At 37.7% G+C, this 19840-nt stretch overlaps 1 protein-coding gene across 1 annotated transcript; it reads right to left on the bottom strand.

Annotated features, from left to right (window-relative positions):
* Positions 1-2040: 2040 nt before the first annotated feature.
* LOC139742317 (carboxypeptidase B-like) lies at positions 2041-17161 on the bottom strand. The gene is made up of 11 exons (XM_071652894.1): positions 17126-17161; positions 14674-14840; positions 14061-14142; positions 12508-12714; positions 10230-10331; positions 9625-9726; positions 8721-8813; positions 6805-6901; positions 4317-4516; positions 3839-3923; positions 2041-2348 (listed from the first exon to the last, which is right to left on the bottom strand). The coding sequence occupies exons 1-11, from the start codon at positions 17159-17161 to the stop codon at positions 2152-2154; spliced, it is 1368 nt and encodes a 455-aa protein (XP_071508995.1). The 3' UTR covers positions 2041-2151.
* Between the last annotated feature and the right edge of the window lie 2679 nt (positions 17162-19840).

Below are 19840 nucleotides of genomic sequence, written 5' to 3'. Positions count from 1 at the left end.
ATATATATATTTATTTATATATGTACAAAATTCATAATGTATCTTAACAATAATGCCTTTGAAGACGTCATCACTAGGTTATCACTTCCTTAATTTCCTTATATGATTGTCGCCGTATAGATTACTTTGTCCCTTTTCCCGTTCTGTTCGTCTTGTGGCTCTGTTTCAATATGTTTAGCAACATAGTCTGTAAACTTTCAAAAATGACAGCAACTGACAAGAAATCCTGAAGGCATTGATGTTGTGTGGCAGTTTGACATTAAACAGATACAGTCAAACATGTCTTATCGGCTACTGAAAAATTAGCCTCACGAAATTGCTGTATTATAGACCTATTATAGCGGCCAGTGGCCACTAATTTTGCATCCCGTGTTGAATATCTACTTGCGTATGGCGGCCACAAAATTTAGCTGAACCGTAAATAAGCCATGAATACGATTACGTGAATGCCATGAATATGATTACGTGAATTCTACCGATTCCTAGTTCAGTCAAAATCCCACAGACATGATTGACAAAATTAATGCAGCTCTTCGCCATGAAAAACCACCTTATCACTAACTTGACTAGATTAGATCTAGGCTTCAGTAATGCCGCCCTGAACACATGCTTCAAAGGCAAAGACAACTAATAACATTTTAGAATTTTACCAAAATTCCTACTTATTAGTGTTTAAATCCGTTTGAATAAGGACAATGTGCTACTTGTCTGAGTCTTGTTTGTTGTGTACGTCAGCTTCGAACATTATCAATCCCCTCGAACTCACTCATGAACCCCATTCATGCAAACTGGTACGAACCAGAGCAGTTCCTCAGTGTTATTTTTCAAATCAAAAGAACAGAAGTAGGCAAGAAAAGAAGAAATTCAAATGACGTAAATACAACAAAAATATCAATATAAGATACGAAGCTGTACTTTCAAACTTATTTGCTGGTTGTTGTTTTTTAAGAATAACTTGAGGTATTTTCTGCCATCATTAAATGCAAGTACAATGTATTGGCATTCAGAATGCCACCGACCTGTCTATAGCGGCCACTTTTCTTTCCCTTTTGTTGGCCGCTATAGACAGGTTTGACTGATATATATATATATATATATATATATATATATATATATATATATATAGCTGTATATATATATATATATATACATTATATATATATATATATATATATATATATATATATATATATTATGTATAGATATATCTGATAGGAACGTATGAATATATTTGACCTCCATATACATACATATATGTATGTATAATGGTATATGCAGCGAATGCTCTTAAAACGACCGAGAGCAATGTACTGGTTTGTAAAATATACCCATCCGTACACATGCACAAGTAATACACACACACACACACACACACACATTAAACGTACACACGAATGTATACACGCATAAATAGCAAACATAATGATAAAAGACAAACACTTTTCTGCGCTTTTCATTGTGTATCATTTCGGGAGATTCAACGAATTTGAAATGCAATAATTGGTGTACTTATCAGTTCAAGGCGACTCATTGATTTCATTTCGACTAAGGTCTGATTTGTTTTTTCAAATTCAAATTCAACAACACGAGGCAATATATGATACATCTATATGAGAAAAAAAGCATCATGTAATTGTTAGTGCATCTTTATCCACATAATTATTCAATCCCTTGGTCCCATCAATGCGATTCTATCGTATGGTAACGCATAAATTTCACTGTACTGCTGGTATCTCTTCTCATGTTTCAATATTATCATTTAAGGGGATGAAGGGTGTGTTTGATCTAAAGCTATGACTTTAATTTTACTACATGTACTGATTATACTGAATGATTATGGAATGATCTCATTTTAACACGGATGAAATCTAGAGTAGCTTCTACAGTCATCCAAATGTTCTACTATTAAACAGGCCATTGCCAACGTACTTACGTACGCACTAACTGTCATTATCGTCTCAGACACTGGGTACAACGTGCAGACCAGGTTGGTTAACACACTGTCTAATTACATTTCGTGATCGGAGGAAAGATTTTTTTGTCAAGGTCAAGAGATGCTCAAGTAAGTCAACAAAATATAGGTTGGGACGTTCAGTCCAGGGCGACACCTATACCGTTGTACATGATAAAGGGCGCCGAATTTAAGACAGACTAGGGATGATCTATGGCGTAATCAATGTATGCCATGAAACCGTCGAATGTCTCCAAACCAGACGGCTCTATCTGCTCTTCGGGCAGCAGAAAGCCATAACCAAAAAGACCACCCTTGTCCCTGAGCTCAATTGTGACGGCGTACTTGGCTCCCAGGGTCTCATGGGCCCAATCCACGCTAACACCAGACGCTGCATCTGCACAACATGACAAAATAAAATGCAAACATCAAAACTTCAACCGTGGACGTATAAGAAACGACACAGGGGGGGGGGGGGGGGGGACAGGTATTGCACCAGAGCCATAGGTAGACAAAATAGGGTTACCCATAGCACTATTCAGTAGTTTGCGACGGGTCATCTCGTTACTAGTATATCGATGGCTGTTTTCACTTTCACTGAATAAAAAAAAAATTGCGATTAAGTAGCTGCTGCAGAAGCAGTAGGGGGAGGGGGATAGTAACCCCGGCGCAGGGCGCTGTAACCGTAATCTGGTAATAGCGCCCCGACGACTTGTATGCAATTTAGTTAAGTAATCAAGTGCACTGCGATGCTTGCAACTCAGTAAACAACTCATCGTTCAAAATGATACTTTGATTCGCAACGAAAAGCCATATATATATATATATATATATATATAGGAACATTGAGAGGAATAATGATATAAAAGCTACACACCGTTTCTTCTTCATTCTCATATCTCACACATATGTGCAAAATTAATTCAGGAGATGCCAAAAAGCTGTTGTAGCGGTAATTTCTTTCACAAAACATTATTCCAATTTAATTCACCGGTACATGAATCTCATTAGGAGATCCACCTGAGGAACGCGACTGGTTGTTATTCCTAACTCTCTGCCCCAAAGAAGAACATGCAGGTTCTTTGCGAGTCAGTCATTTCGTCGACGAAATGATCATTTCGTTAACGGAATGAACATTTCGTCGACGAAATGACTGATTTCGTAACGAAATAGGCCATGCGACGCTTAGTGTTCCATACAGCTTGCACCAGTTCGCAGACTCAGGTCGCACAGTGTTGGTCATCTGAAAGCAGAGCTCACAATCATAGTCAAGAAATTAACCCTTTGAATCTTAAATGAATCGGTTATGTATTCAGAGTTGAAGTGATTAAGCCATGAAGACATCTTGAAAGGAATGGGTTATACTTATTGAATCATCAAGCAAACTTTTAACTTTTAACTTTTAACATCGTCTCATGCACAGGTATACCGGAAGGGTCCTGAGGCGGTGATAATAAAAGCATTCGATAAACATTCACAATCTACATGTTATGTGTGTGTGTCTTTTTAATCGAAATACTGTTTAATGGGAACATTTACATGCCCTCTTTAGGTTTACTTATCTTCTCTTCTTGTGGGGGTCTTGGTTAACTCAAATAACAGACCTGAATGACATTAAGTGCAATGCTCTTTGATATCAGCAGTATGTCGTAGAAAAAGATACTAGCAGAAGCGTAAATAGTGTTAAAAGAAAAAGTAATGGTACTAGAAAGGCAGTATTAGCAGTAGCAGTATGGTAGTATTAGGAGGAGAATTGTAATACTAGTACAAAAAAAAACTACTAGTTGCAAACTTGCAGCAACAGTAACGGGTGTAGAGGTTGTAGTGGCACTATTAAACCTTAGACTTTATGGCTACATCAGTACATCAAATCGCATAAATACGTACAGAGCGTTTCAGCAGAGGGTCCAACGGTGTATTGAGTTCCGTATCTCTTTGCTAGCGCCTTGCTCGCAAGTTCTCCCGCCGCTTGCTAGGTGGATTCATGAACAATAGAATTTACACGACACTTGTATATCACATGCAAGTTATTCCAGTATTCAAGTTTCTGCATTATTACATCATAACACCATCAGGTTAATATGTAATTGTTGATACTTGTTCTTTTTCGACAGAAGTGCAAAGGTGAGCTATTCAACTTCCTTTCTTTTGTGTAACTAAACTACATTTTGTACATTGCGAGGTTAATTATGCCACTTAATTACTGTGTTGTTTTTGCTTACGTTTGTTGTACAATGTGTTCTGGACTTACACTCGTATCAAAGATTTTATGGAGAGGTTCATTTAAATTTTCTGTTTTGTAAAGGTATACAATTTAGGCGACATTACTGGGAAAATGTAAATGTACTATAAAGAAAGCTCTTACGTGGTCCACCAAATCGTCGGAACTGTCAGCAATGTAAGACCAGGGTGAGAGCCAGAGCTGTGAGTAGCTGTGGACATCAATGAACACTGCCACGTTACCCAGCTGGGAAAGGTATTCTGTAGTATGCAGTACCTCGGGTTCCGACAATGGATTTGGACCGCGATAAGTGTCGGAACGTGGTGAAGTGCTCGCACCGGCACCTGAAAAGAGCATGAAAAAGGGAGGGAATTATAAGGACAGAGACGCAAGCGTGTGTGTGTCGAGGAGGGTCGAGGACGTGCATATTCGATTTTGAGAGAGCTTCTACTTTTCCAGAGCAAATCTATAATATGCAGCAGGTCGATAGAGTATACATAATGACCACATCGCAGATCATGGGTTTGGTTGTAACTAAATTTTACACAACCAGTTGACAACTGTGTTAGGGCACTCTGACTCATTCTACAGTACCGGCAACCATTTAATGTCGGGTTTTTGATTACCTCCTTAAATTGTCTTCCTTAAATTGGTAGCTCTGAATTTCACTGTATATGAATGTTAAAAAAAAAACAACACAAAAGGAATGCATGTAATGTTCGTCAATACGAAACAAAACATAAACTTTAGTTTGTCAAAAATTAGCTGCGATGTAGGAATGAATCACAGCAACTGAAAAACTTTTATAATCTTATTCTGCGACCGAATGAAGGGTTCTTTGTTATTTAAAATGAAGCATTAAGAAATAGATTTCAGATTTACAATGTGTATGATAAGTACTCATATCAATGATATTTGTGTCGGGTTGTCTTTATTGCAACTTATTGACAAATTGCCTTAATTGACGATAATTAGACCGATTATTCAAGTTTGTTTGTTTTTTCTGGTACTATCCATGATAAAAGTCATGGGCATATACATACTCGGACTGGGCTAGAATAACGACCACCTGATTGGTAGACAGGGCACAGGCGTCATATCAATTACACACGACTGAGTCTCTGTCCCATAGCAATTGGTGGTTCTGATTCCTATAGCAGCTGGTGCTGCGTATTCATTCAAAAAAGTGATTCTTGCGTTGCGTTGTATTAATCTATCGGGTTTATTGTAACCATGTACAATGTTATGTATATGTATATGTATACGTATATACACACATTGGTGTAGTATGCATATGAATATGCATATGTATATGTATAATATATGTTTGTTATGGCTACTGCTAGAACACACTGTAATAATCAATGAAGGGCATTTTATTAATAAGTTGCCACATCACAAATGCACAATAATTCAAAGACCACAAATGAGAATACTTGGACTTGATGGCAACAATCCAATCTCATCTATTGATGAAGGGCACTTCGTCAATAGGTTGCATTGTCATAAATGCACAAAGATTTAAAGGAACATAAATGAGAATTCTTGCACTTGATGCGTGGCTTAATCCAATCTCCTACACTTAGAGCCAAGCATTGCCTATCCCTTACCGAGTTACAGATAAAAAGCTTCGTAGGGATGATATAGTTTTTGGCTGAGATGAGGATTGAGATTTTGATATTTACGAGATATTTAGAAACCAGTAATGGCATATGATTTTGAGAGGAATTCCCATTATTTGATTGAAATCGGGCTAGAAATGGTCAACATATTCAAAAACAAGGTAAAACAAAGTGATTATAATAAAAAGTGGATCCCACTTTTTATTGGGACCTCTTTGTTTCTGGATATCTCACAAAAAAAAAGCTGTAAACCTAAAGCCCCACCTCAAACAAAACTATCATCACTTTGAGCTTGCTTATATTTGTGACAATTGTTTCATAATAATATGCGTTTATGTATAATAAGTTATGATTATGAGTATGGTTCCATGGTTTCTTTTCTTGTTGCCGTCACTAAGAGACTTTACCGTCTTCAATTTTTTCGGCCATAAAAGAAAATGTAAACAAGAGGAAAGAAAATGTAGATTTTGAGAAACATCAAAACATGATTATTGTCTACAAATCATAGTTGACTATTCCTGCAGACATGAGGATAAATTGAAATGTCATTCGAATCTTCAGCATTCAAACAATCCGCAGTCTAAAAGTCATCTCAGTCCTTTATCCTCGAATTTTCTTTTGCAAGCACTGGTGTCGTGGTATCTGCCTTGAAATTTAGAAATAATGGTGTTTCTGCACTAGCCGCTTGTGCCTTTGTTAACCATCTTCTTTTTTCTTATTCCTTAGCTCTATAAGTTGACGCGACATACAGTTTTATTTGATAAACTGGAGAGTTTACTGTCAGTCCTTTTTAGTAGGTCCTTCCCATACCGACACTATCCGACAGCATTATGATTTTCATCCAACGAAATTAGAAAATGTATGGAAAATTGGCTATATTCTTTATAATGGATTGTGCTGGACATGATTATAATCGTGACGCATTTTTTTTTTTTACTCCTGCATACGTCACGTTGAAAATGGAAAGAAAAGTTGATTGGACATTGACAAATCGTTGTATTGTAGATTACCTCCCCACTTATACGGGTAGTTTCGATTGCCATCCACACCCACTTGTGAGCTGCCTTCGAGCTCGGATCGTGTCTTCCTCCACATGCGGTCTACGTCCTGAAAAGAACGAGTATCAAGCGTCAAAAGGCGGGAAAAGCAACAGCGTGACAGACGAAGTATGAAAGCACACGACATTATAATGTGCATAATAATGGTGAAATGAGGGCTGAGTGACGAACGAATGGGATAGACAGAGTAGTTTGTGGTCCACAGATGAATGATTTCAATTTCACGCGTTCACATTCTTAGAAAATTAGATTCCAAATTATATTTACTGTCCTCCCTTTTGCAGCTTTCTCTGCGCACCACGCATGTTTTGTCCGTTGTTATCAAATAACTTTTTACACCTAGAATCTATACATTTTGGGGTTTTATTTTCATTCTGTTTTTGTTTCCTTTTGGGTTTGTTTTGTTATTTTTTCTTTAGTTGGCCTTAAGGAATAGAGTATTTTTAAATGAATTTAAAGATTGAATGAACTTAAATTCATTCTTGTATGATAATGAAAAGGAAATGATTGGATATCTAATTTGATTTTTAAAAGATCAACGCTCAGTCGTTTCGATATCTTAAATCTGTGGCCCGTTACATGAAAGTTACAACTATGGTGACTTTGCCATCCAATGGTAACTTCCATGGAATTCTTAATTTTGATTGGCTGTTGAGTATTGTTGCCATGGTAGCTACCATTGGATGTTACCACAATATTAACTTTTATGCAACAGGCCCCTGATCTTCTTACAACAGACAATCATATACAATGTGTAGCACCAAATCAAAGCAGAATAAATCGATGCTGGTAGATGAGTATAACTAGTGCATATAAGCATTTTCCCTAACAAAGTACGAACATTTCAACTTCTAGTTGTTAAAGAGCTCTAAATAAGAAATGTTTTTTTTTTTATTTACGATAAATTATCAACATCTGATCTTTCCTCTTCATATCAAAAGAAATAAAACACGAATGCATAGCATTGTGGTTCTGACATTGATAGCACTTTCCAAACATGCGATCTTATGATACAAAAATAAATAGATAAACAGAATAATAAATCAATCAAGAAATAAAAATGTGCGTCCCCTACTTCTACACTTCATCACCATTCCATAGCTTCCCAAACCCTACCATGGTATTTTCCAAATCTTTGGACTTCGAGTGTTTTTCGATTCGTAAACATCGAGTCTCGTCATAAGAGGTGATCCTACACACTTTTTTTACCTCTGCGACGAAAGGAAAAATCACTATGGAGTGTCCTTCTCAAAGAAAACGTTGTACCATTGCGTGAATGAACTTCGGGCGTTTGTGCACGTGTTTGTATTTTGTTCAGCTGATTTTTAATGGTTGAGTGAATTCAAAGAAATGGCAAGAAACAATACCCTTCCATTGTTCTTCCCCGTCCATCCCATTCAGGCTTTATATTTTTCTTCTTTAGCTTCAGAAGTGATTTACCGATAGAAGAATTGGCATCTAGGATTTTTTTTTCTATTCTGATATAATTTTATGTTTTAAAGATGGATTTATAACTTAAATGAACGAAAAGACCATTCGAGATTTGAGTATGAGTCGTGATGCGAAATACCACAAATTGTGTGTATACCGCGGTGCATTTCTCACTTACCACACACACACACACACTTCCTGTCTTGTCCACAACGAGAAATATAGAAAAAAGTACTTTCTGGCCACTACCATAGTATTTCATGAATGAGGTATTACCAACTGAAATACTGCGGTATATAACATTGGTATTTCGCCAAAGATTCTATAGTACCAACATTAATTGCAGTGTATTCAACAACACAATAATTCACATGTGAACGGGCATACTGTGATCACTTTGCCGGGAAAACACTCAAAATTTTGAAAATGATGCTTACCCAAGAATACTTATAGCCGTCAACATTCAGTAAGGGAACAATGATAAAGTCGAACTCCTCCAGATAACCCTCCAAAGTATCCAGGTCCAAAAGCTTCATGAAATAAAATCAGTAGGAAAAATCTGATAGCGTACTCTTCATATCACAATGTATAGTATCCAGTTTCAAAGATTTTCACCTAGATTTAATGTTCAAATCAGGCGAAAGCAAGAAAATCAGTAGAAATTATCAGCAAGGATAAGATAAATTTGAACAATCTGTCAACTTTCTTGGATTCAATCCAAATCTGGATGAGACGTTTACAATGATAAGTGACGTAACAATAGTAGGCGCTAACAGAACACAGAGAAATCTTAAAGAGAATTGAGGTCTTCAGCAGGATCTGCATCTTTCTTGATTACAGCATCATTGTCATTATCACAATCCATTTTACTTTCGAATCATATAAATAATCGTAAAAAATTCATCAAGGTTACAGTTTGAAACAGTGATTGTCTTTACGTTTCAGGAACGTGTGAACGAACACGTGGAATGAACATGAACTGGTGAATCACAGTTTGTTGGGATACACACACACACACACACATTATATATATATATATATATATATATATATATATATATATATATTATAATTATGTGTGTGTGTATGTGTGTGTGTGTGTGTAAAGCTATCTTTTTTCTGGTCAGTTTCCCTTTCTCTCTTTTCTCTCTCTCCCTCTCCCTCTCTCTCTCTTTCTCTCTCTCTCTCTCTCTCTATATATATATATATATACATATATATATATATATATATATATATACCATGCTACAAAAATATTTCACAAACTGCAAAATGAAGAATATGTATATGGACTTGTATATCTATCTTGAGAATGAGGGCCGGGTATACGATCGACTGTACCAATTTAGTCATATAAATGACAGTAGCGGGTGAGATCCATTCTCGTGCGTGAAGGCCGCCCTGCATGTACACGACTTTCTTGCCCGTACCTCCAGAGCTGACCTAATAAGAAAAAGAACACAAAAAATGAATAAGCTGAACAAAAAAAAAAAAAAAAAAAATCCTGAAACCAAACACATGGGGAATGAGAGACTGAAAAGAAGACAGTGCCTTTGGAAAGATAAGCGACATCATCCAAGAAGCTTAAGAGAGAACAAATCTCAGCGACCAAGCAAAGGTGTGTAGGGATTAGTCAAGCGTTTGTGTTTCGTGTCCTAATTTGTTTCATAATGTATTATCATCATTTTTATAAGCAGTATATTAATCATGTTATTTGTTGTACAATATTATGTGAAAGAATGCACCCTACAAGCATTATTCATTCATTCGTTCATTTCATTTCATTTATTTCAATTTATTGTCCATAAAATGGAAAGTTTTTTTATGATTCAAGCAGTATACATAAATGCAAAAATAAAGCACACATTTCAAAATGAAACATCCAGTGGAATCGCCTATTTTCCTTCTCTTCTATTTGAGCAGAATGGTAAGGAAGCAAAAATCACCTTCAAAGCGTATATCTGTTCCTGATCTTTTCCTGACGTGGCAATCCTAAACTTGGTGACGTAGGAAGAGTATGCCACCATGTCGTCCATCCATGCACACATCTGTACGTAAACCAGAAAAGAGTATCTGATAAACACGAAAACACTTGTCATTCGTTTTACAGACTATTCTACATACACTCTTAAAAACGATGTAGTTAAATCTTTGACTAGAATTTTTTACTCAACAAGATTTAACTAGAAAATCAGTCGCTTTTCGATGAAATCCGTGGCTCTGCACTGCTTTTCTTGACAGACGGGTATATCTAGATGCCAGAGTCATTTTAAGATGAGATTCTGGAAATACCTTCAGGGCTTGATCACTCGTATATAGTTCAAGTTCCATCTCAGCAGTGGGTGTATCATGTAATCGTAAGGACCAAAACATTACGTACGACTACTGATGTACGCGATAAGGATACCTTACTCACCTATAGTATCTAGTAACGGGTAATAGCTATATGTATCAGTGTTACAGTCGGTAAGTCTGTGGCGCCGGAAAATGTGTACAAACGCCAGGAAATGTGCAAACGCCTTGCCGAAAAATGTGCAAACTCCGGGAAATGTGCAATATGTGCAAAGGGGGGGGGGAGGGCATGGAAAATGGGTCAAAATTGTAATAGTTGTAGCATAAACTTCTCTCTAAAATCTCATGGCAGACTTTAACCACACATGGCAGGCAGTATTCCTAGGTATTAGAATGTCCCCTTTGTTGTTGTTGTTGTTGTTATCATTTTTGTTGTTGTTGTCGTTGTTGTCGCTGTTCGAAGGGCAACAAGCCGGGGGGGGGGGGGGGGGGTGGGTGGGGGTAAGGGGAAGGCAAAGGCCTCAATATATAGGATTGAGAATTAGTCAAATGGTAGAACTATAATGATCTTGTCAATTATTTTACTTGGTATTTTGTTGCACCAAGCTGACCCTAGGCTTTCATCTAAGTATAGACTTGATTATAGTTGTTTTTTTGTTTGTTTGTTTGTTTGTTTGTTTTTTTTTTTGGGGGGGGGGTTGTTTTTAAGAGCGTACGCCCTAGGGTCTTTAAAGTCTGGAACAAATAGTGGTACAGAGTGGTTTGTCGGCAAGAGCAAAAAAACCTGCTGTTTTATACTGGTCAGAGGTGTAGGCACTGCTACCTGATTTCCAACTTTTTAAAGGGGCATTCCAGACGATTTTCATAATTTCACATCATGTAGTACATAAATTGACAGCTTCTTGTATAGATTCGTGGAATCTAATGTGTTCCTTGAGCAGAGACACCAATAAACTGAAAATCTTGAACAAATTACACTGAACAGTGTGAATGAAATCAGAAACTCACATATTTCAGAAATGTGGCATTGTAATTCCATTACAATACTGCTTACAGTGCTCAACAAGTTCACCTGTGAAAATATCTATGCATCCCTTCTTATGCTTCTGCTTCCTTGAGCCCCAACTCATACATTCCTATGGTAAGGATGCCATGTCATCATCCTTGTTCATTGTAATTTGTTATACATTTGAAAATATTATCATTCTTCATCCCAATCACTATAAATTCTGAAACTCTGTACTCAGTTTAACTAATTTATAGTTGCTCAAATGTAAAAATCTGAAAATCATCCGGAGGTCCCCTTTAACTACACTCATCCCAGCAAGAATTGCATTTGGGGGATCACAAATTAATATCTATCACTCCATTCATTCTTTTCGGAAATGAGTCATAATCCATCAGTAATTGGCTCAATAATTATTTATTTGTCTAAATGGATGCTTCTCTTGTTCGGAAATCACAAGTCATTAAAAACATTGAAATGAACACGTAACAACCATTATCATAACAATGAAAGAAGGTATAAAGTCAATAGTATACAAGCACATTTTAAAAACGGTTATACGGCCTATCATAGGTACATTACACGGTAGCTATGACAACTCCCCCCCCCCCCAAAAAAAAAGAGGCATTTTGATGACAGAGGACACTTAGAATCGAGCACGTAATAGAGATAAATTAAGTGTCCGTTAACTAAGGATTAGAATGTACTTATAACGCTTTGAAGGTCCCTTTGAAAACCCTTAATTGATTGCAGCTATGATACCAGAGTAGCATCTCAAATCATACGGACGATTCATCGTTTGGTGATACATAAGTGAATACAGCGTCAAGATTTATATTGTCTCCAAAGACATTATACGGAAAGCAAAATGGCCACTTTCTTAGAACGTAAAAGATGACAGACTAGGCCCTACACAAAAAGCTAACCTGTTCATATGTGTTGTAGTTGTTGTAACTGAAGGTCGCAGAAGCTCTGTCCATGTCCCTTTCGTAATCGATGAGGGCCTGGACGTCCTCGATCATAACGGAATATTCGATGCCGGCCTCGTCGAGGAGATGCTTGAGCCATGATTGGTACCGAGGCGCGACCATGACGTCGGCCGGCTTGTTCAGCGAGGGAACCCAGAAGTCCAGCTGAGGACAAACAACGTTTAAAATCATGAGAACTTGCATAGTCCCTTTCTGCTTTATAACATATCCAATCTTGGAGGGATTTCGTTGCAGAAGTTATCCTTTTGACATCTCTAATTTTGCCTTCCTTAATGTTGTTGGGTATCTTACATTTGAGATATCTGTGATGGATCCAGGAATTCCTTAAGGGGGAGGGGGCAAAAAATGTCCCTGGTGTCTCGTCGTATAATCACATGACGAGGGGAAAAAAAACCAAGCAAACAAAAAACAAAACAAAAAGCAAAAAACTTTTCAGCTCAAATTTCTGATATTTAAATATAAAAAAATAAAGGTGACCGCATGCCCAATGCTACCTCCCCCCTCTTCATCCTCCACTGGAAAGCCTATAGTGAATGCACAATGTTAGATTATTATGCACTAAATCAGAAGGAAATTACAATAAGAGATGCCGACACAAGCTAGAAATAGTGGTTTGAATCTTCTAAAGTCGGTTACAATAGATATAATTGTGAGAATCAGGAATAGACATTAACAGATTTAAGAAGATTCGAAAAATTCTGCAACCTTTACATTTTGTTTCACTCTTCCACAATTATACATCAAATCAAATTTCAAAATCTATACCAGATTGTGATTGGTACGAGATCTACCTCGGTTCGTTCGCATTTCCCCATCCCTTATGTCTCCAAAAAGAATCTTAAAAGACTTTCCTTTTTTTATGCTTATCTGTGACTGACTTTTATTGTGAAGTGCTGTGAAACCAGTCATTGACTGTGTACGGGGGTTATATAAATGATCCGATTGTACTGTATTGTATAAAAAAAGACAAAGTCCTACGGTTAGGAAATGTAAGTCGGGGAATTAAGTTGCGTAAAGAAGGCTATAGAACTGTATATCGGGGGTAATATTTCGGTATACAGTATATGATTATCTTAAAATAGTAAACGGGATGTATGTAAGTCCTGTCAACCCTTTCAACCAGGAGTAATAAGTGTTACGTTGTCCCTAATTTTCGCACTTACGATTTTTTTTTCAGTAAATGATGGTTGTCTGTTGAACACAAACCTTTTGAACACATAAAACAATCCTTTAATTGGTGGCCTCATATGTTATCAGCAAGAATAGTAACGGATGTTTGTTATTGCGCACTGATGGGAAAATTGTAACTATCTTTCCACGATCTACTTACAATGACAGTCTACATTAAACGCGTTCGAACGACCAAATTTTTGTATCTCTCTCTCTCTCTCTCTATGGTATATATATATATATATATATATATATATATATGCTTATACATCTATTTTTTTATTATACATAATAATGCCGAAACATTTTACCACGCCTACCTTGTCTTCTTGGGTTTCAATCAGGCGATGAATTACGCTTCGCTGATGCTCATCCCTGGGCTCGATGCGAAGTGTCTGGTAACTAAAAACATAAATACGAGGCAACGAAATCAACGAAAGTATACATCATGATCATCAAAAGTTTAGGCTCACTTTACACACTCTGTAGTACCTCCGATATACCACACGTCGATCATCTCTCGTGTAACGCATACTATTATAACGGAATAATAAGAAAGAGAAATCTTTCGATTATACAGTCAAAACTCGATGTAAATAGATCTAATAAAACATCATAACAAAAGTCTTCTCTCTCTCTCTCTCTCTCTCTCCAAAGAGAAAAAATATATTTACTTACTAGCTTCTTTATTTGCTTATCTCTGCCTTTTCCTTTTCCTTATTTTTTTGTTTTCAACTGAAAAAAAAAAAAACCCCCACAAATGTTTCAGGCTACAGCTGTGAAATATTTAAAAAAAAAAAGAATAATAAACTGCTACGACGGCGGAATTTCTCTGTGGCAAGCCACTACTTTGTCCTGAGGTTCCACGTCATCAACTAATTCATTAAAAGCAAACGAATGAAAAAAAAACAAAGTGTCGTAAGAGCGTGATACCCATCGTAGCGGACGCGCTCCGCCAGAGAAGCGACGACTAGTAGAGAAAAGACCACGAATCTCATGATGGCAGTCATGTCGAAACGACGAATGAAGAAACAGTCGCAGTGTGGTCTGATTAAAACTGCTTCTTGACGGAGAGATCCTCTCCTATCTTTTGACCACGCCTACGTGAGTTACGTGTGCACTTGGCATACGTGTTCGAAAAGAGGAATATTGAAAGATTACCAGCGTGATCTTCCGGACCGGGGAGACCCTCTCTTGGCCACGCCCACAGAAGGTGACATGCGCACTTGGCAGTCGTGTCGAAAAGACGAATGAGGACAGAGTCGTCTCGTGGTCTGGTTAATTACTAGTAAAAGCAGGGAGCTGGATCCCACCTCCCTGGTAAAATACTTCTTCTTGACGGGGAGACCCCTCCCCCTTCTCTTCAGGACGCCAACGTGACTGACGTATGCACTGCGCAGTCGTGTGGAAAAGACGAATGAAGAAAAAGTCCTGGAAATAGACCCGCCCCCATCTCTTGACCACGCCAATGTGAGGGAGTGACATGCCCACTGTTTGTTTGCTCCCTAAACCATGCTTGCGGATGCTTCGTTTGTCATTCTGAGCATTAATCTTGCTTTTACCTCATCGATATTAATTATTGATAATCAATAACTGAGAAGGTAGCACAATGTTACCAAAATAGATGCTACCTTGTCATATGCGTCGTGTAAAATTTAATAGCGCTAGAATAACCTAACCCGACTTAATTGTACTCACACAACATGTTACCAAGTTAAAGGTCAAATCTTGATACTTTGCCTCGTAGTTAGGTTTTGTATTTCATATATTATGGTAAGTAAAATATGGTAATGTCCATTTTCATGTGAAGACATAGTGGTCAAGCCTTCTTCAGAGATGAATCTCTTCTTGAAGTATGCTGATTATTTGTTTAACGTGTCCAAGAGAAATAGAGAACTAAGAATTCAGAGAAGTAGACGCCAAACTGTATACTAGTAATTAGTTGGATTCAGTGAGTGCAGAATTGTTAGTAAAACATATGAGTTAAGTTGAAGAAAAGTCGAATTTTGTTTCAACGTTATACATATAGATATATATAGTCCATGGTCCAAGACCCGAAAAATTGATTATTGGTACCACCTGAGATGGCAAAACCTTTTTGGTGTCATTTTGTTTGTCGGGCATAGATATGCTTATCAAGCTATGATAGCATTTCCAAATGAGTAGCTTAGTCATAATAAATGAATTTTTAACCAATTTGGTCTCGTTTTTATATCCCTATACTTCTGAATCGAAACTAACCGCTATACAAAGTAGAGCGCTGTCTTCCGTATGTCCACAGGTGTTCTGTTGTAAACGCGGTGCGCTTCGTCTTTATTCAAGGCAGCGAAAGGAATATCCAAAGGGTTATGATGTCCACAGCTGTCACGCAGTGCACTTCTAGTCTTTATCTAGACCAATGTGCCGTTATCATATCTAAAGTTCCTAATAAAAGGGATTATCTATACTGTTTTTATACTACCCTCTCAACAAATACATCAGTTTTAAACAAATATCACTCTGTTCATTTACAGCAATCTAAATTATCTATTATAATGTATTGTAGTGTACCGGTACATTGTTTTTGCATTATCTGTTATTGTTGGATGGAAATAAAGCGACATTGGCGTGGTGTTAGCGTTTTCACCGTAGCGTTTTCACCGGAAAATGATAAATAATTTAAAAATACGGTAAAATTCACGAGGAATTGCTTTGTTGTAGTTGTTGTTTTTACATAAAGGGATATACACTGTATCATAAGCTTTGGATATTCCCTTCGCCGTCTTGAATAAAGGCTAAGCGCTGTGGACATCATAACCTTTGGATGTTCCCTTCGCTGCCTTGAAGAAAGGCCAAGCGCACCGCGTTTACAACAGAACACCTGTGAACATACCGAAGACAGTGCTCTTCTTTGTATAGCGGTTAGTTTCAATTCAGAAGTATAGGGATATGACACATTGGTTAAACATTCATTTATTATGAATAAGCTACTCATTTGGAAATGCTATCATAGCTTGATAAGCATGTCTATGCCCGACAAACAAAATGACACCAAAAAGGTTTTGCCACCTCAGGTGGTACCAATATCTGGCCTGGCCCATGGACTATTAGTAGAGTTTGGAGTGCCGTCATCTTCACAAAAGAAAATAAGCAGAACTCGCAACATTTTGTTGTTGTTGTTTTTTCTGTCATAAACAAAGAACACTTAGCTATGGCTTTTTTTTTCTTCAGAGGGCATGGCGAATAATAGTCCAGTTATTTGCATTCTCTTTGGATAATTATAAAGACGGATTCTTTTTTAATCTTCATGAGGTTGCCCTATCGTCACAACACGATATTCGTTATGCTATACACATCTGATACTAATTTACGATGTTATTATTATTCATCTTTTCATTAACCTCACCCAAGTGTATTCAAACTTTGGCACGCGACTACCCATGTTTCATGATGATTTAGATGTATAGACGTGAGTGTACACTAAGACATTAGGGCCCCGTTTCATAAAAAGATGTCAGAAAAACAACTCTTGCTGATATCCCAATTTCCCTTAGCAATAGCCAATGAATAAGCTGGATTCTTGTCATTACCATGACAACTGCCATTCCATCAAGATTGCCATCATATCAACTCTTTATGAAATGGGGCCCAGGAAATTAGATGTGGACACTTCATCAAGTGGATGCAGAGAAAATGTGACCCTCCATGGAGCACTCATTGACAAGACCCGCCTTAACTCGGTAGACCATCATTCCGATCGGGTCTGTAATGTATGCAGATTTTATGCATGCTTTTCTCACAAAACTTGCACTTAAACAACCACACAGCTTGTTGGAGTCTTGCCCTACCTAGCAACAACTAATACCCTTATATCACAGAAAAATTTGTTCTCATCGGTCAATCATCGGAAGCATAGTTTGTTGCTTCCGGCCACTCACAGAAGTATATTGGATCGCAGTCTGATTAATCTGACCTGGTTTGTCAACTATCAGGTGAGTGTCAGACATGTCGGGCGTCATCTTCATCGGACGATCTTGCCTCATCGGATCACCGCCCGAAATGTCTGACACTGACCTGATAGTCGACCAACACAAGTCGGATCCATCGAACTGCTATACGATACACTTCGGTAGGTAACGGAAAGCGATTAACTTCTTCAATTAACTGCTTCCGATAAGTGTCAAGTGACCAATGAGAGAGAATCTCTGTGGAATGGAGGTATAAGTGGATCCCTGTTTATGGCAAGTAATGGGAGGGATCATGTGGATAAAACGCCTCGTTACTAGGCTGTAGGAAAGGAAACATCAATATACATTTTATAGAATAAGATGTCTGTTGGCCAGTTTTCAGGCATGCGATTGAGAGCAGGTAGGGTTCTGCGACCAACGTTTGCCTTATTTTTTATACTATGTCATAAATGGACATTGACATGTATGCCTTTCTATACAGTATTTTACCACAGAGCAAGTGTGGTTTCACAAGACTGAAAACATGCGTCAGCAAAAAAGGCTCATGAGACCGACACTAAGCAAAGAAAGCCCACGAGACCGACACTACACAACAAAGGCACACGAGACCAACAGTACGCAAAAGAGGCTTACAATACCGATACTTGGCGAAGAAAGCTCATAAGACCGACAGGATGAACAACGCCATATACATGTCAATTACAAATATGTACTTGTACGGAGTGTTCCATGAAGGGGAAAAATACATACTGGCGGGTGCAGTTTCGTCACACTATCGAGTGAGAGATTGTAACTAACTGAACAGCACCATCTACATATCAACGACATGAAGTACGTTGGCCTACCCGTGTGGCTTTTAGGGGGCAGTTCTGTTACTCTACATTGTTACCATTTTGTTATCTTTTTTAAATAAAATTGTCCCCTTCAAGGGACCCCCCCCCCCTCCCCGAAAAAAAAAATGTATGAAAAATAATTCAGGACAAAAACGATGTCTGGTTTAATTTTAGATGCCATCGTGCTATTCTTTATAGGCTTTCCCAATATCTAGCTAGATGGTGGACAGGATGTAAGTTTGTTTGTTTGTTTCTTTGTTTGTTGTTGTTGTTGTTGTTTGCCCTTTTCTTTCTCGCTTCATTATTTAAGTTGGCCTTTTTAACATATCCTATCTGCCTGCTTATACCCGCCTGCTGAGAAATACCCTAGCAACTCTCCTTTTCCATCCCTCACATCTTCCTTATGTCATTATGTGGACACCATATACAATTGATTGGTCTATAAATGGCGCTGTTCAGTCATCAGTCTCGTGGACCTTCTTTGCCTAGTGTCGGTCTTGTGAGCCTCCTTTGCCTAGTGTCGGTCTCGTGGGCTTTGTTTGCATAGTGTCGGTCTCGTGAGCCTTTTGTGCGTAGTGTCGAACTCAAGGGCTGGATAACTCATGGGCTTATTTTACTTGATCTCGAATTCGTGTGCTTTATTTATTCAGTGTCAAACTCATGGACTGTATAACTAGTGAAAGAGGATGAAATTCCAAGAGAAAATGTTTTTTTTTAATTTGCTGAAAATTAGTTTTGAATAATAATTGGCTGAGATATCCAAAACAGAGTAATCTTTGCTCTACTAAAAGGTGGGTCTAACGTTTTATTCCTATCACTTCGTTTTAGTTTGTTTTGGAGTGTCTCAGACATTCCAAAGCTGACTTTCATCAAAATTTAATAAACTTTGAATTCCTCCTTAAATGGTATGCTCTGTACTATTTCATAAGTGGTTTCTTGTTATCTTGCAAAGGTTAAAAGCCAAATCCTCATCTTTACCAGTACTATACCGTCCCTGTAATGCTGTCTTTAACAGATGGCCGGCGAGCCGTGGGGGCCGTGGGGGCTCGGGCCCCCACACTTTTTGTGCACCATACAAAGGAATACATAAGGTGTCATCACTTTGGGCCCCCACACTTTTTTTTAACCCGGAAGTACGTAAGTGGCACTAAAATAGAAATAGATTGGGATCTTGAAGCATGGCGGCGGTAAGGTTATGTTTTTTCTCTGAAGACCTTTTTTTTTTTTTTTTTTTTTGCTTGTCAGCTGAAGAAACCCGGAAGTGGACGGGGTGAAGAGATGAGCCTTTTTTTTTTTTTTTTTTTTTTTTTTTTTTTTTTT

This window comes from Diadema antillarum, unplaced genomic scaffold (assembly GCF_040938485.1).
Source record: "Diadema antillarum isolate AM-2024a unplaced genomic scaffold, OU_Dant_1.0 seq00000996_RagTag, whole genome shotgun sequence".
Lineage (NCBI taxonomy): Eukaryota > Metazoa > Echinodermata > Echinoidea > Diadematoida > Diadematidae > Diadema > Diadema antillarum.
Note: the sequence above shows the minus strand (reverse complement) of the source record. Positions and strands in the feature narration are given on the sequence as shown.

Excerpts from the sequence above, each read along its gene's own strand:
- LOC139742317 (XM_071652894.1), bottom strand. The coding sequence starts at position 17,161 with ATGGGTAGTCGCGTGCCAAAGTTTGAATACACTTGG. Across the intron at positions 4,517-6,804 it reads CTACCCGTATAAGTGGGGAG|GTGCCGGTGCGAGCACTTCA; the intron begins GTAATCTACAAT and ends TGCTCTTTTCAG. Across the intron at positions 2,349-3,838 it reads ACCCTCTGCTGAAACGCTCT|ATGCAGCGTCTGGTGTTAGC; the intron begins GTACGTATTTAT and ends CATGTTGTGCAG.